General features: G+C 42.4%; 3 protein-coding genes across 6 annotated transcripts in view; 1 reads left to right on the top strand and 2 right to left on the bottom strand.

Annotated features, from left to right (window-relative positions):
* The window catches only part of PRTFDC1 (phosphoribosyl transferase domain containing 1), a 124,814-nt gene extending 123,339 nt beyond the window's left edge, over positions 1-1,475 (bottom strand). Inside the window, exon 1 of one of the 2 annotated variants that reach the window (XM_072154144.1) lies at positions 1,452-1,475. The gene's annotated coding sequence lies outside the window, so the exon portion shown is untranslated. Of the gene's footprint in view, positions 1-914; positions 1,141-1,451 lie in introns of those variants that run through there. The other variant, XM_072154143.1, reaches the window with a different exon arrangement.
* Positions 1,027-16,192, top strand: part of THNSL1 (threonine synthase like 1) — a 29,852-nt gene continuing 14,686 nt past the window's right edge. Inside the window, exon 1 of one of the 3 annotated variants that reach the window (XM_072154136.1) lies at positions 1,027-1,115. The gene's annotated coding sequence lies outside the window, so the exon portion shown is untranslated. Of the gene's footprint in view, positions 1,116-3,097; positions 3,157-14,868; positions 15,056-16,192 lie in introns of those variants that run through there. The other 2 variants (XM_072154137.1, XM_072154135.1) reach the window with 2 other exon arrangements.
* ENKUR (enkurin, TRPC channel interacting protein) lies at positions 3,151-14,926 on the bottom strand. Its single transcript, XM_072154139.1, has 5 exons — positions 14,725-14,926; positions 11,330-11,475; positions 10,231-10,481; positions 5,487-5,633; positions 3,151-3,376 (listed from the first exon to the last, which is right to left on the bottom strand). Exons 1-5 carry the CDS (start codon positions 14,799-14,801, stop codon positions 3,203-3,205), a joined length of 795 nt encoding a protein of 264 aa, XP_072010240.1. The 5' UTR covers positions 14,802-14,926; the 3' UTR covers positions 3,151-3,202.

The following is a 16,192-nucleotide window of genomic DNA, read 5'->3' as shown; positions in this document are numbered from 1 at the left end:
GACTGAGGTCACAGAGTCCATGTGTTCGCCCCCTCCTCCCCCGATACTGGGGGCATGTACATGGACTTCTCAGATAAATGGGACAGTCACAACCTTCCTACACACCATTGGGCCGGGTTTGGTCTCAATTTTTTTTTTACACCAAAACATGAATCCCTGAACTGAACGGATGGAGTTCAGTTAATTGATTCTCGGTTCTGACCAGATATATTCCCACCAATGCAATGCATTTACATTGTGTTCATGTAAACGTGATGTTAACACAATTCAATCTCCTCTCCACAGCTGTTGAATTGTGTTTCAGAGGGTGGTGACACACATGGCGTTTTTAGGCCGTTTTTAGTAGTGCACTTTGAATTAATCGGTCAAACCTGTCAAAAAAACGCATGCGGTTTTTACGATCTGAAAACGCACTAAACTAAAAACACCATGTGTGTCACCACCCAAAATGTGACACCCCCACCCTAACCATCACATGTCTTCCAAATGTACTACCCGAGCATCACATGAGCAGGATAGATGCTTATGCCTTGAAGATTAAGCTTCTAATCGAATTAGACGGTAAGGAAATGATTCTGAGAATATGTAGAATTGTGACCATATTCATGATTATTATCAATTATGCACATGACTGTATTATAAGCCAAACATGTGTAATATAGCACCTAAAGACTGCTATAGGTTCACAATCTATACATGAAATGTTATAAGCCATTATGACACCAGCAGCATGTTAGTAGATGCTATAGAGCCAAAAATTCTGAAATGACACTCCACTTGCACACATTAAACTTGACTCATCTCATGTGAAAATGGGATGAGAAGAGTCATATTTTCCTGACTTTGGAGGAGATTTTTTTTTTATAGGTTTCACATAAGAGAGGGAATCCTAGAAAGGACATTGCATCTCCTACCTGAGGGGGCTGGTAGTTTAGTGGGGTAAAACCTGGTGGTGGGTTCTCATTAAGTAAGACGAGGTCAATGATGGTAAACCTAGGTCAGGTGGTTGGAGAATATTTGCTTCTCTATGATAATTGTTAGCTCTCCCGGGTGCTCGGCCTCTAGAGAAGCTCCTGGACGTCAGCGCGGGTTTTATGACAGATAATGGTAGAAAGGTGACAACTCATTGACATATCTTAAAACTTGCTCTCCTGGTCTATATGACCCTCGATGCTTGGAACGACACAGTTGCCCCAGGCTGCTACATCAGACGTCTCTGTTGTCTCCATGATGTCATTGCCATGTGTTGGGTCACTAAACACAATAGACAATGTACTGTAGGAAGACATAGAATTATCTTGTCTTTCTCACAGACATTGGGAAAAAAACTGCAGGATATCTTAGGGATACAGCATCACCTATAAGCTGGGAATATACTTTTAAAGAGAACCTGTCATCACATTTTCACATATACAGCCAGTGACAGGTTCCCATAGAGTCCTATAACCTACCAGACACTCTTCTTTTCATAAATCCATAAATCCACTTCATGTTATAATCTCTGGCATCAGAGGGGGTGTGTTATGCTCCCATAGCCCCTCCCACCTACTCCTCCCCATGTCCCATGCCTCTTCTAAGCACTCAGCACTTCATGTCATGTGACCAGGGTGATGTACTCTAAGGTCTTATTCTACCTGTAATGTCTACCCCATGTATGTATCTGATCACATGAAATCACAGCAGCCTCCATGGAGAATGTGGAAGAATAGAAATCTATGGAGACTGCTGTGTTCCATACGTTGCAGATGAAACAGGACCTTAGATGACGTCACCCTGGCCACATGACTTTAAGTGTCCAATGATGTAACAGAGTAATGTAATGAGTTCTCTCTCAATGTTCCATATAGCAGCATATCATAGCAGTGAGACCTGTCAATCAGGAACAAGGAGGCAGGGCAATGCAGTAACCACTGAGAGTGTGTTCACATGTGGCGTAGGTGGCAGAGGAGATTTGCCTGATTACATAGCTGTTAACATTGCATTTACAAATCTCCTCTGCTCAGCTGTTCTGATGTGTTCTGATGAAAATACACGCATTACTGCTACGTGTAAACGCACCCTGAATATGCAGGGCCTCATTGGATTCACTTAGTGTCTTTGGACTCACATGAGATGAGTTGCATAAAAGTTTACAAACAGATTTTTAAGAGTGTGTTTACACGTTGCAGTAATGAATGCATTTTCAAACGCATCAGAACAGCTGGGAGGAGGAGATTTGCCTGATTACATAGCTGTTAACATAGTGTTAACAAGCACGTGTGTTAACGCATGCGTCTGTTAATGCTATGTAAATGCTGCGGTAACATTCCGTTAACACATGCAATGTTAACAGCTATGTCATCTGGCATATTTCCTCTTCTCAGCTGTTCTGATGCATTTGAAAATGCATTCATTACTACTACGTGTGAACGCATCCTTAACATTGCAACCAGGGAAAGGAACCATTTAGGGATAAGGGCGATGCTTTTTAATCATAGTTTTTATGGAGCTTTTATTTTGGGTGGGTTAATTTCAATGATTCGCTTTAAAGGGGTTCTCTGGAGGTGGAAAAACATGGCTGCAGTCTTCCAAAAACAGCGCCTCACCTGACCATGGGTAGTGTGTGGTATTGCAACTAAGCTCCATTCATTTCTATACAGCTGAGCTGCAGTACTGGCAGTAACCATGGACAGGTGTGGTGCTGTTTTTGGAAGACTGCAGCTATGTTTTTCCACCTCCTGAGAACCCCTTTAAAGGGACACTCCATTGAATAAAACATGGTGCAGGGCCTGGAGGGAGGAGCAGGACTCATTGTCATTGTATTCCTAGAACCTGGAGTCCTGCTCCTCCCTTGGGGCCCTGCACAAGGTATAATCCAATGAATAAGGCCGCGGCCACACGTACCGCTAGGCGTCCGTCATAACGCGACGCTAGCGCACAGGGGGAGGTCCTCGGCCCGAACGCACACGCGTTTCCAGGGAAACGCATGCGATTGTTAAGCCGATCGCATGCGTTTCTCAGGAAACGCATGTGCGTTGGGGCCGAGGACCTCCCCCTGTGCGCTAGCGTCGCGTTATGAACGGACGTCTAGCGGTACGTGTGACCGCGGCCTCAGATGTGACTGGAGCGTTCCTCTAAGCAAGTGAAAATAAAGAATGAAACCCGGCCACATTAAAGGTATAATTTTTTATCTTCACCACACACTGTACACTGGTTTAGCTATTTAGTTATTAGCGATGTAGATGACTTTGTGTCTTTCTATCATATCAATGTCTCGCTCCAGCTGCCTCATTTCTGCCTCCAGTCGCTCTTTGTGCGCCTTTTTAGGGGGTGTATCGATGACCACTGACAGACCCTGATACTCATGATGGAGCTGATCCCAGTTTTTCTTTATTCCCTATAAAAAGAAGAAACAAGTCATAGGTGACAACACGAAACTGTAAGAATGCGGTGCATTAGCATTTCATGGAAAACCCCTCTATCAAGCACTTGAGACATTTTCGTCTGCGTTCTACCCGTTTCTCTTTGTGGATTGCACACCCCTAATTTCAACAGGTTTGGCAAGACAGTGACATCATTTTCCAGTCTTCCGCAAAACGGACCATAGATCCATTGCTTGAGGCCCCAGATGAGAGCGCGTTCTAGTAAGTGTTTTTTTTTTTTTGCACCTCATTGGGTCTTTGTTTGGGCTGTTTGTCACATGAAGATTTTTTGGAGACTTTTTAGACTGTGGTCACACGTACCGCTAGACGTCTGTTCATAACGTGACGCTAGCGCACAGGGGGAGGTCCTCGGCCCGAACACACATACGTTTCCAGAGAAACGCATGCGATCGGCTTAAAGAGAACCCGTCATGCAAAATAACCCCCCTAAACTAAATATATTTTCATAAACTGCCATTAGAGAGCATTGCCTCTATCCCTTCATTGTCCCTCTATATGCCTGTAAACCTAAGCAATGAGGTCCTAAAGCTGTATGCAAATGACCTGTGAAATGTCCAATGAAGCATTAGCATATTCAAGCTGTCCACCTTATTCATGAGTGGGAGGCACAGCCACACCCCCAGTGCTTGACTGACAGCCTGTATAATGATGTGAGGCTGTATAATGATGTGCTTCCTGGTGCTGGTGGCCACGCCCCCTGCAGCCTGTGTGTGCATGTGTGTGTGTGTATAGGAGAGATACAGCAGCTCCAGGCAGCCATGTTACAGCAGAACATGTCAGATTCATGTGTAGCTGATGTCTGTGTCTCTCACCTGTATATTAGGAGGATGCAGCATGTCAGCAGATGCAGCACACACACTAGCAATGCTTTACTATACATTACACACAGACATGAGCAGGGGGAGGAGAGGGGAGGGGGAACAGGAGTGACATCACTGCCTCTGACCATGTGACCCGCCTCATTTACATGATAAAGAATAGATGATTTTACAATGAATAATGTATGAAATAACTAGATAAAGGCTGGGATGGGATCCTTGTGAGCTGCTCCAACAGGTAGAGGTGACAGGACAAGTGACACAGACCTGATGACAGGTGTCCTTTAACGTGTGAACGCATGAGTTTTTTGAAAACGCATGCGTTTTTGACCAGTTTGAATTAAGATAATTGGTCAAACCTGTCAAAAATGCATGCGTTTTCAAAAAACGCATGCGTTTTTAACCATTTAACTAAAAACGGCCCAAAACGGCCTAAAAACGCCACGTGTGTCTTCACCCTTTGGTGCCAATTTTTCCGCTATTCATACCATTGTCTTTCCTATGCCTGGTCAGGACTGGTGTGTTTTCGCCTTTTTAGGCGTAAATCAAAGCTAAATCGGGCACAGACATCTGGTAGCGGGAGAAATACACAGCGAAATCCAGCGCAATTATCCCAAAGTCATTAAAAAACAACCAAAAGACATCGGGGTAAGATAAATATGCCCCATGTCTAACAAATATCAATGACCTTTGTCATTGCTCAGCAGAAGAGTTTCACCGCTGTCGCTGTGTTTGAATTGTGTTTTGAGACCCGTTTTGAGGGCAGCGGGGAGGAGCTTGGCCTGATCCCATACAAGTTTACTCTGAAACAATCGGGAACGAGCACCATGGGGGACCTTTATTTTAAAGGTAGCGAAGGTTCTATGAATACAATGACAATGAGTCCCACTCCTCTCCTCAGGCCCCGCACCCTCTATTATTCAATGAATTATATATGACTGGAGTGTTCCTTTAAGTCTGGAAACATGTCTGTTTTTCTTTTTTAGAAGGGGCTACTTAACTTGCGACTTTACAGACAAATGTTTCAAAAGACAATGGACGAAACATGTTTCTCAGGCATGAAATGGCTTTAAAGAGTTGTCCGGACATGAAAGATGTGGTTGCTATCTTCCAGAGACTGCAATACCGACACAAACCATTGTCAGGGGTGGCGCTGTTTGTGGTAGAAAGCTGCCATGTTTTCCATTGTGCAGACGCCAATTTCCCCTATCTATAACATTTTAAAACAACAACATGTGTTATGTACCTCCAGCACGCTCTGCCTTTCTTCCTCTGAAAGTTGCTTCATGGCTCCCATCCGGAGTCGCTGCCTCACATAGGCGTCGTATTCCTCTTGTGCTCTCCGTACTTCCTCGTTTCTCTTTGCTAAATACTCTGGAGTGGAACCGTAATCCTTAAGGGTTAAAAAAATGGATTATATTAATAAGACGTCCGACCTGATTGATATGTAAACCTTGCAATGTTTTATGGTTGCTCCACACAAAGGAAGATTCAATTTTTTATTATGATGATAACGACCGGACTGATGAATTAAAATGGGGGCCCTGGGCTAAAAATATTGATTACATAAACTGGTGGGAGTCCAACACCCCGCACCCCCAGAGATGAGCTGTTCTCAGCATAATATATACATAGAAAGGAAAGCTGCATCAATACAAATTCTGACCCCAACACTAAACCGAGGTCAGCGGGAGAGTATATAGAGACAACACCCAATGGTCAATTCGCTCAATTTCTTAAAGCCTCATCCAGATGACACTTTTGCAAATTGGGCAAATTTTACTTGTATGTGGGCCATAAGGAGTGTCACTATGTTAGCACAGGCACTGGAATCAGAAATAGATGGCACTTAGTTCCAATATATAGTTAGCCATATCTAGCACAAAGACAGGGCCAACCTCCGACTCCAGCTACACCAAAATGGTCCCCGACCCTGACTCCACAGTCCTGTTTTCCTGGTCCCTCTAGCAGTGGTGAGATAAATGCAGACGTTCCTTCCCAGTGCCTTATCCTGCTGATCTATAGCAGAGGAGCTTCACTACTGAGCATGTACATAAAGTGCAGCCACATCTATCTCAAGCACAGACAGGCAATATGTAACCTGTCAAGCCATGAGTTACGATCCACATCCTGCTGACAGTCACAGACTAATAAGCACTTCCATAACTGATGTAACATAGCTGATGGAAGTGATCATTGGTGCAGGAGGCCGAGTATCAGTGAGTGCAGCTGAGAAGTTCTCACTACTCCCAGGTCCTCTCCTGACGCTCCCCTGTGTCCTAACATCTAAAACTGGTTGTATGCATTGAGGTCAGAATCCAGAGTGGAGCGATCCCAGGAGTGACCTGTCAGCTGTACTGCACTGCTCCCGGGTCCTCTCCTGCTCCGGGTCCTGATGCCGCCACATACAACAGTAACACAAGACACTGAGCAGAGCAACACATGGAGGAAAGAAGAGACTGCAGTTTGGAGCAGAGAGGAGGAGCCAGGAAAGGAGAGGATTGATTAAATTTTTTCTGCTTTGAGGTCTCCAGTATTATTAGTGTTGTGCTGTAGGGGTCTCCAGTATTATTAGTATTGTGCTGTAGGGGTCCCCAGTATTATTAGTATTGTGCTCTAGGGGTCTCCAGTATTATTGGTATTATGCTCTAGGGGTCTCCAGTATTATTAGTATTGTGCTGTAGGGGTCTCCAGTATTATTAGTATTGTGCTGTAGGGGTCTCCAGTATTATTAGTATTATGCTCTGAGGTCTCCAGTATTATTAGTATTGTGCTCTGAGGTCTCCAGTATTATTAGTATTGTGCTGTAGGGGTCTCCAGTATTATTAGTATTATGCTCTGAGGTCTCCAGTATTATTAGTATTGTGCTGTAGGGGTCTCCAGTATTATTAGTATTATGCTCTAGGGGTCTCCAGTATTATTAGTATTGTGCTGTAGGGGTCTCCAGTATTATTAGTATTGTGCTCTAGGGGTCTCCAGTATTATTAGTATTGTGCTCTGAGGTCTCCAGTATTATTAGTATTGTGCTGTAGGGGTCTCCAGTATTATTAGTATTATGCTCTGAGGTCTCCAGTATTATTAGTATTGTGCTGTAGGGGTCTCCAGTATTATTTGTATTATGCTCTAGGGGTCTCCAGTATTATTAGTATTATGCTCTAGGGGTCTCCAGTATTATTAGTATTATGCTCTAGGGGTCTCCAGTATTATTAGTATTGTGCTGTAGGGGTCTCCAGTATTATTAGTATTGTGCTGTAGGGGTCTCCAGTATTATTAGTATTATGCTCTGAGGTCTCCAGTATTATTAGTATTATGCTCTAGGGGTCTCCAGTATTATTAGTATTGTGCTGTAGGGGTCTCCAGTATTATTAGTATTGTGCTGTAGGGGTCCCCAGTATTATTAGTATTGTGCTCTAGGGGTCTCCAGTATTATTGGTATTATGCTCTAGGGGTCTCCAGTATTATTAGTATTGTGCTGTAGGGGTCTCCAGTATTATTAGTATTGTGCTGTAGGGGTCTCCAGTATTATTAGTATTATGCTCTGAGGTCTCCAGTATTATTAGTATTATGCTCTAGGGGTCTCCAGTATTATTAGTATTGTGCTGTAGGGGTCTCCAGTATTATTAGTATTATGCTCTAGGGGTCTCCAGTATTATTAGTATTGTGCTGTAGGGGTCTCCAGTATTATTAGTATTGTGCTCTAGGGGTCTCCAGTATTATTAGTATTGTGCTCTGAGGTCTCCAGTATTATTAGTATTGTGCTGTAGGGGTCTCCAGTATTATTAGTATTATGCTCTGAGGTCTCCAGTATTATTAGTATTGTGCTGTAGGGGTCTCCAGTATTATTAGTATTATGCTCTGAGGTCTCCAGTATTATTAGTATTGTGCTGTAGGGGTCTCCAGTATTATTAGTATTATGCTCTGAGGTCTCCAGTATTATTAGTATTGTGCTGTAGGGGTCTCCAGTATTATTTGTATTATGCTCTAGGGGTCTCCAGTATTATTAGTATTATGCTCTAGGGGTCTCCAGTATTATTAGTATTATGCTCTAGGGGTCTCCAGTATTATTAGTATTGTGCTGTAGGGGTCTCCAGTATTATTAGTATTGTGCTGTAGGGGTCTCCAGTATTATTAGTATTATGCTCTGAGGTCTCCAGTATTATTAGTATTATGCTCTAGGGGTCTCCAGTATTATTAGTATTGTGCTGTAGGGGTCTCCAGTATTATTAGTATTGTGCTGTAGGGGTCTCCAGTATTATTAGTATTATGCTCTGAGGTCTCCAGTATTATTAGTATTATGCTCTAGGGGTCTCCAGTATTATTAGTATTATGCTCTGAGGTCTCCAGTATTATTAGTATTATGCTCTAGGGGTCTCCAGTATTATTAATATTATGCTCTAGGGGACTCCAGTATTATTAGTATTATGCTCTAGGGGTCTCCAGTATTATTAGTATTATGCTCTAGGGGTCTCCAGTATTATTAGTATTATGCTCTAGGGGTCTCCAGTATTATTAGTATTGTGCTGTAGGGGTCTCCAGTATTATTAGTATTATGCTCTGAGGTCTCCAGTATTATTAGTATTATGCTGTAGGGGTCTCCAGTATTATTAGTATTGTGCTGTAGGGGTCTCCAGTATTATTAGTATTATGCTCTGAGGTCTTCAGTATTATTAGTTTTATGCTCTGAGGTCTCCAGTATTATTAGTATTATGCTCTGAGGTCTCCAGTATTATTAGTATTATGCTCTAGGGGTCTCCAGTATTATTAGTATTATGCTCTAGGGGTCTCCAGTATTATTAGTATTATTTTCTGAGGTCTCCAGTATTATGCTCTGTGATCTCCAGTATTATTAGTATAATTCTCTGAGGTCTCCAGTTTTACCAGTATTATGCTCTGAGGTCTCCAGTATAATTAATATTATGCTCTGAGGTCTCCAGTATAATTAATATTATGCTCTGAGGTCTCCAGTATTATTAGTATTATTCTCTGAGGTCTCCAGTATTATTAGTATTATGCTGTAGGGGTCTCCAGTATTATTAGTATTGTGCTGTAGGGGTCTCCAGTATTATTAGTATTATGCTCTGAGGTCTTCAGTATTATTAGTTTTATGCTCTGAGGTCTCCAGTATTATTAGTATTATGCTCTGAGGTCTCCAGTATTATTAGTATTATGCTCTAGGGGTCTCCAGTATTATTAGTATTATGCTCTAGGGGTCTCCAGTATTATTAGTATTATTTTCTGAGGTCTCCAGTATTATGCTCTGTGGTCTCCAGTATTATTAGTATAATTCTCTGAGGTCTCCAGTTTTACCAGTATTATGCTCTGAGGTCTCCAGTATAATTAATATTATGCTCTGAGGTCTCCAGTATAATTAATATTATGCTCTGAGGTCTCCAGTATAATTAATATTATGCTCTGAGGTCTCCAGTATTATTAGTATTATTCTCTGAGGTCTCCAGTTTTACCAGTATTATGCTCTAGGGGTCTCCAGTATTATTGTCTGCTATGGTATGTCCAATATTTGTCTGCACTGGGGGGGGGGTCTGCAGTATTATCAGTTTTATGCTTTGAGGCTCTCTAGTATTGTCTTTTATTTTTTAACATGTTTTTTTTTTAACATTGCACTTCCCTGCACAGAGATACTCATTTGCTTGCTGCACCTATGATAAACATACCTGGACATCTTGTATCTTTGGCTCATGATTTGTGTTTGCTTGTTTGTGGACTCTATAAGACCAAGTGGAGCCTATACATTTCCTGGCATTAGAGCTTTTAGGAAGGTCAGACATGTTTAGAGCACACTATATCCTATGCATTAGGCACAGCGTCATGTGGAGCCTGCAGTATAAGATATCCAGGAGATGGAGCATCAGTAAGAAGCAGGTAGCTGTCACTTGAGATGATGGATACCGGCCTCTTATTAATGCAGCCTATAAATTATGTACTCCATCCTGTTTTGTTAAGAGCCTGTTTGGCGTCTGCAGCAATTTTACCTTCTTTTTGATGTATTTAGGAACCAGTCCGGAGGTTTCCAGGAGATGTTTATCCCCCTTTTTGGTGTCCACGTAGATGGGCTGCGGTTTTTTGGGCACAGCCAATACGGCTTCGGCTACATTGGTGGTGATGAAGCTTTTGTTGGTTTGCACTCCCATGATGGGCTGCTCTGTTCTGTGGGGTACCGGGGGCCGCTTCTCTTCTGCCAGGCACCGGGGCGCTCTACCTGTAGAGTCATAGAAAGCACTCTCTTGTTGTGAACAAGAGAATGATAAGTATAAGTCGTGATGGTTTTCTTAGAAAATGATCCTTTGTGCTTTAGATCAGTTATTGCGTCATATTAATGATAAGAATCCCATCTTTCAAACCCCATCAGGCTTGTGGTTCTTGGAGCTACAGAACTGCAGACACAGGGAGTTTGGGAATAAAAGATGTAGATAAAGATCCAGTTCCCGTTATTTATTTAACTTCCTGTATCTTCAACTCTATAGATCACAGAACTACAAGCCTGTTGCGAACTTAAAGATGAGATTCTTATCTTTAATATGATACCAAAGGCATGTTTCTATAGAACCAAAGATATGGGCTTCTAAAGTGATGCTTCCCATATAGCCTCTAAACTTGACTTATCTCAGGCAAAAAATGACTCTTCTCAGCTCATCTATGTACAATCGATCTATGAACGGTGTACTGTCCATCTGTTCTGTCCATCATGTACTGTTTCATTAAAGACCTATCTATCTATCATCTATCTCATATCTATCTATCATCTATCTCATATCTATCAATCTATCTATCTCATATCTATCAATCTATCTATCTCATATCTATCTATCTCATATCTATCTATCTATCTATCTATCTATCTCATATCTATCAATCTATCTATCTATCTCATATCTATCTATCTCATATCTATCTATCTCATATCTATCTATCTCATATCTATCTATCTCATATCTATCTATCTATCTATCTATCTCATATCTATCTATCTATCTATCTCATATCTATCTATCTATGTACCATCTATCTCCCTAGGTCTCTCCTTTATCCCTGTGCTCAGGTCACTATCTGTCACTATATGAAGTCACTTACTTTGTGCCAGGGTGGCTTCCTTCGTGTGCTTGTGTAGAAAGTCCTTAGGAGAGGGCACTTCTACTTTGGGCGGACCCATGGTCTTGCGCTCAGCTTTATTTTTCTTTTCTTCGAGTTTCACAGAATCTCTGAAGGTTGACGTATATCTGAATGCAAAGACAATGGGCAGAAGGATCAATTTATAATAATAAGAATCTTTAATTATATAGCGCCATCATGACCCGGCGATGACTGAGATCAAGGGCTGGGAAAAAACCATACACTTCTAGCCTAACCACCCATCTACCTAATAAAAACACAGAGACAGTTATCTGTTGGAAAGATGAATGGTCACAGCTTTATTAATAATTGTTGAATACAATCTGAAAAATAGAAAAATACAATTATTCAATGAAAATAACCTGTATAACATCACAAATTAATGATGGCTGAGCTCTTGGCAACACCACTAAAATCGCATGCCTTCCCGGCTAACGAAAAACATTCAGTATAAGTTCTAGTCTCCTAAAACCAAAAATGCACGCTCAGCGCACGAGAACCACACCCCCAGCTTCACTTACCGCCAACCTCCTAGCTCAGTGGCGAACGAAGGTGTGGCCCCAGACCAACCATTGGAGACTAGAACACCACCTTCCTCCCGGTAAAGCCCTCCCGGGGGAAATTAGTTATTGTTTTCAAACCACCAACCTTACTATAGTGGTTAAATTGCATAACCACCGAAATTTAAATGTACTAACTGGGTATTGCCAAGAACCCGCCACCTCACAATTGACATCCTAACTACTCCTAACATAACCCACCTAACAAATTAGCTTTTTTAAACTACGTGTATCCCCACTCCCAAAAACGCATAAGCGTCCCTATACAAACAAAACTAAGGGAGGGTGGGCGGGACAAAAATTTTTCTGGCCAGAATGAGGCTTGCCCTTCCTGCCAGCCCTTATAAGCCCTACTAACTCCACCCCCTGTTCTAATCCCCCTATCACCTCACACTGCATTTCCACCCTCCAATGAGCTCAAACCCAAGTTTATAGCCCCTTCCCAGTCCAGCTAGTCATGCCCGCTCTCCGCCCATCTGCATCAGGCTCCGCGCTCACAAATTACGTAGCGCTTTACAAATTCTGGGGAACATATACAAATAATATAAGACATTACAGAGTAATAACAGTCATATGAATCACTACAAGTGATATAGTGTGTAAGCTCTTGTGAGCAGGTCTGAGGATGAGGGGGTGACACAAGAGCTTACATACTGAGGATGAGGGGGTGACACAAGAGCTTACAGTCTATGAGGATAAGAGGTGACACAAGAGCTTACAGTCTATGATGATGAGGGGGTGACACAAGAGCTTACAGTCTATGAGGATGAGGGGATTACACAAGAGCTTACAGTCTATGAGGATGAGGGGGGTGACACAAGAGCTTACAGTCTATGAGGATGAGGGGGGTGACACAAGAGCTTACAGTCTATGAGGATGAGGGGGTGACACAAGAGCTTACATACTGAGGATGAGGGGGTGACACAAGAGCTTACAGTCTATGAGGATAAGAGGTGACACAAGAGCTTACAGTCTATGATGATGAGGGGGTGACACAAGAGCTTACAGTCTATGAGGATGAGGGGATTACACAAGAGCTTACAGTCTATGAGGATGAGGGGGGTGACACAAGAGCTTACAGTCTATGAGGATGAGGGGGGTGACACAAGAGCTTACAGTCTATGAGGATGAGGGGGGTGACACAAGAGCTTACAGTCTATGAGGATGAGGGGGGTGACACAAGAGCTTACAGTCTATGAGGATGAGGAGGTGACACAAGAGCTTACAGTCTATGAGGATGAGGGCGTGACACAAGAGCTTACAGTGTATGAGGACGAGGGGGTGACACAAGAGCTTACAGTCTATGAGGATGAGGGGGTGACACAAGAGCTTACAGTCTATGAGGATAAGGGGTGACACTAGAGCTTACAGTCTATGAGGATGAGGGGGTGACACAAGAGCTTACAGTCTATGAGGATGAGGAGGTGACACTAGAGCTTACAGTCTATGAGGATGAGGGGGTGACACAAGAGCTTACAGTCTATGAGGATGAGGAGGGACACAAGAGCTTACAGTCTATGAGGATGAGGGGGTGACACAAGAGCTTACAGTCTATAAGGATGAGGGGATGACACAAGAGCTTACAGTCTATGAGGATGAGGGGGTGACACAAGAGCTTACAGTCTATGAGGATGAGGAGGTGACACACGGATAACAAATATAGGATTACCACTGTCATGGTGCCTGGATCTATGATTAAGTGAAATAACCATGCATAAAAGTGGTCGATACCCCACTGTGTCTGTGGCATTTACCTGCCAAGGTTTCAGGTTTCAAAATAGGACATGACAAGATATTTTTGGCCCAAAAATGGGCTCTGTCACTAGCTTTTACCCAACAAAACTACTAACTCCCTCAGCTAGGGTACAACATTTAATTAAATAAAATTTCCTCTTTGAAGTCAAATCTCACATTTTAATCCATCTTTCAGACTGCATCACGTTTGTGGTTCTGGGAGCTCCGACATTGTGGAGATTCTTATCTTTCAATCGACAGCAGCAGCATGTTTCTATGTACTATAGAACTGAAGATAGGGGCGTCTTAAGCGACATTCCCCCTGTAACCACTAAACATGACTCATCTCAGGGAAAAAAGTAACTCTTCTCTGCTAATTTTCACATGACTTTGGAGAAGATTTTGTTTATAGGAAAATGGATGACATTTCATATAAAAGAAGGAATTTTAGAAACCACATTTCATACCCTACCTGAAAGGTAGGTGTAGAAGCTGGTGAACTTAAAGGGAGTTGTGAACTTTGGAGGGGATTTATCATACGCTGGTGCACCATGTGACACAGACCCTGCCTCCTGCCGCATCTATCTAGCCATCTATGTATCTGTCTTTCATCTAGAATATATTTTTTCTCTCTGTCATAGATACAGTATCTATCTCCTATCTACCTATCTATCTATCTATCTCATATCTATCTATCATATATACAGGGCCGGCACCAGTACAGAGCATACCTGGGCAAGTGCCGGGGCCCAGAGCTGCTAGGGGGCCCACAATAGGCTGTACATAAGGAATCAATGAGGGTGAGGGGGCTGTATCTAATGAATCTTTAGGGTGTGAGGGGGAATTTTGAATGGTGCCATGTGAGTTTGCTGCAAAGGGCCCACCTGAGGCTCTGTCACCTGGGGGCCCGCTGAGGCTCTGTAACCCAGCTATACTTTATCTCTATGTATATTCTGTTATGGAGCTCATATTCTCTGCTTATCTATGGTGTCTTTTCCACAGATAGATAATTACATTGTACTACAATGTCAGCCCCAGCAGTACTGGGGGGTCCTCACTCACCTGGGGGGCTTGGTGACTGTCACCTCCTCTGTGGGGATGAGGTTGTAGATGTTCTCCTCAGGACTCATGCTCTTCATGTTGCTGTATACAGGTATATAGAGAAGTGACTGCCCGGGCTGGCCTCAGGAGCTCCTCTGCAGTGTTGTCACTACCATCACCACAGCAACCGTCTCCACTCAGCTGTTATGTTTCCCGGCTGCTCTTTTCAACCAGCTTTATTTATACAAGTTACATCACAGAAGCTGCAGGGACCAACAGGAACTTTTTACCTGTGTTACAGTAGATGGGGACCAAGTATATAGTCCTACTACAAGGAGGTCTAGGCATCTATGTATGTATTATCTTAAGGCTTAAGTGGCTTGTAACTAACTTCTTGAAAATAATTTTCATATAGCAGTGCTGCATTGTACTTGTGTCTGTCTGTCTCATATCTATCTATCTATTAACTATCTATCTATCTATCTCATATCTTTCTCATTACTATCTATCTCCCTGTCTATATTTATCTCATAAAAAATCTATCTATTGCATAACAATATATCTCCCTGCCTATATCTATTTATCTGGTTCTATCTATGTATCTATCTGTCTACATTTATTTATCAACTAGTATAATCTATCTTATATCAATCTATATCATATCTAAGTATGTTTCTTTGTATTCCATATCAACTACTGTCTATCTAATAATATCCAATAATTGATATCATTCTTTCCTTGGATATTTTCCAACTCTTGCATTCATTCCTACTCTTTTCGCGAGTTTCTGGACTCTGAGAGTTGGCATGTATGTTATCTATCTATCTATCTATCTATCTATCTATCTATCTATCTATTCTTCTCGTTGTATCCATTTATCTTTTTATCTAACAGCTATCTTTATCAACCAATCAGTCATTTATACTATCTATCTATCTATCTATCAAAAAAAAAAAATGACAGCAGCCCTCTATGGATGGGATTTATCAGAACTTGGGTGCCTGGATCCAGGTGTACGAGCTCTGAAATAGGTGCAGATCCTGGCGTACGGGCAATTAGGTGTGGAGGTGTGCGCAGGGGTACAGCTGGTGCTCTGTACCCCACTTGCAACACATTTGCCCACTACCTATAGCCGGCACCAGTTTCTGGTGCAGTCTAAAACACTTTTCTACTTAAGGCCAAGCCTTGCGCAGAAATTCCAGCGGCGCAACCCCAGCAGATTTATCAGAAGTTTGGAGCTTCCTGATAGATACGATGGGTGACGGCGAGCAGAGCTTTCATCATACTGGTGCACTGTAAAAATCCCCCCAATATAGCGGATGTGTCGGTGACTGGACCTTATATCTTTATATCTAATATCTATCCTTCCAAATATTTGTTTGCAATAACCCACCCATCTATGGACATGCCCGCTATTGGCAGGACACAGGTGATATGCCAAGCTCTGCAACATGACAATAATGACAGTTTTAGAGCTCATTACAAACCA

This window comes from Engystomops pustulosus, chromosome 5 (genome assembly GCF_040894005.1).
Source record: "Engystomops pustulosus chromosome 5, aEngPut4.maternal, whole genome shotgun sequence".
Lineage (NCBI taxonomy): Eukaryota > Metazoa > Chordata > Amphibia > Anura > Leptodactylidae > Engystomops > Engystomops pustulosus.
The sequence above is the reverse complement of the archived record's forward strand: the minus strand, read 5'-3'. Positions and strand labels throughout refer to the sequence as shown.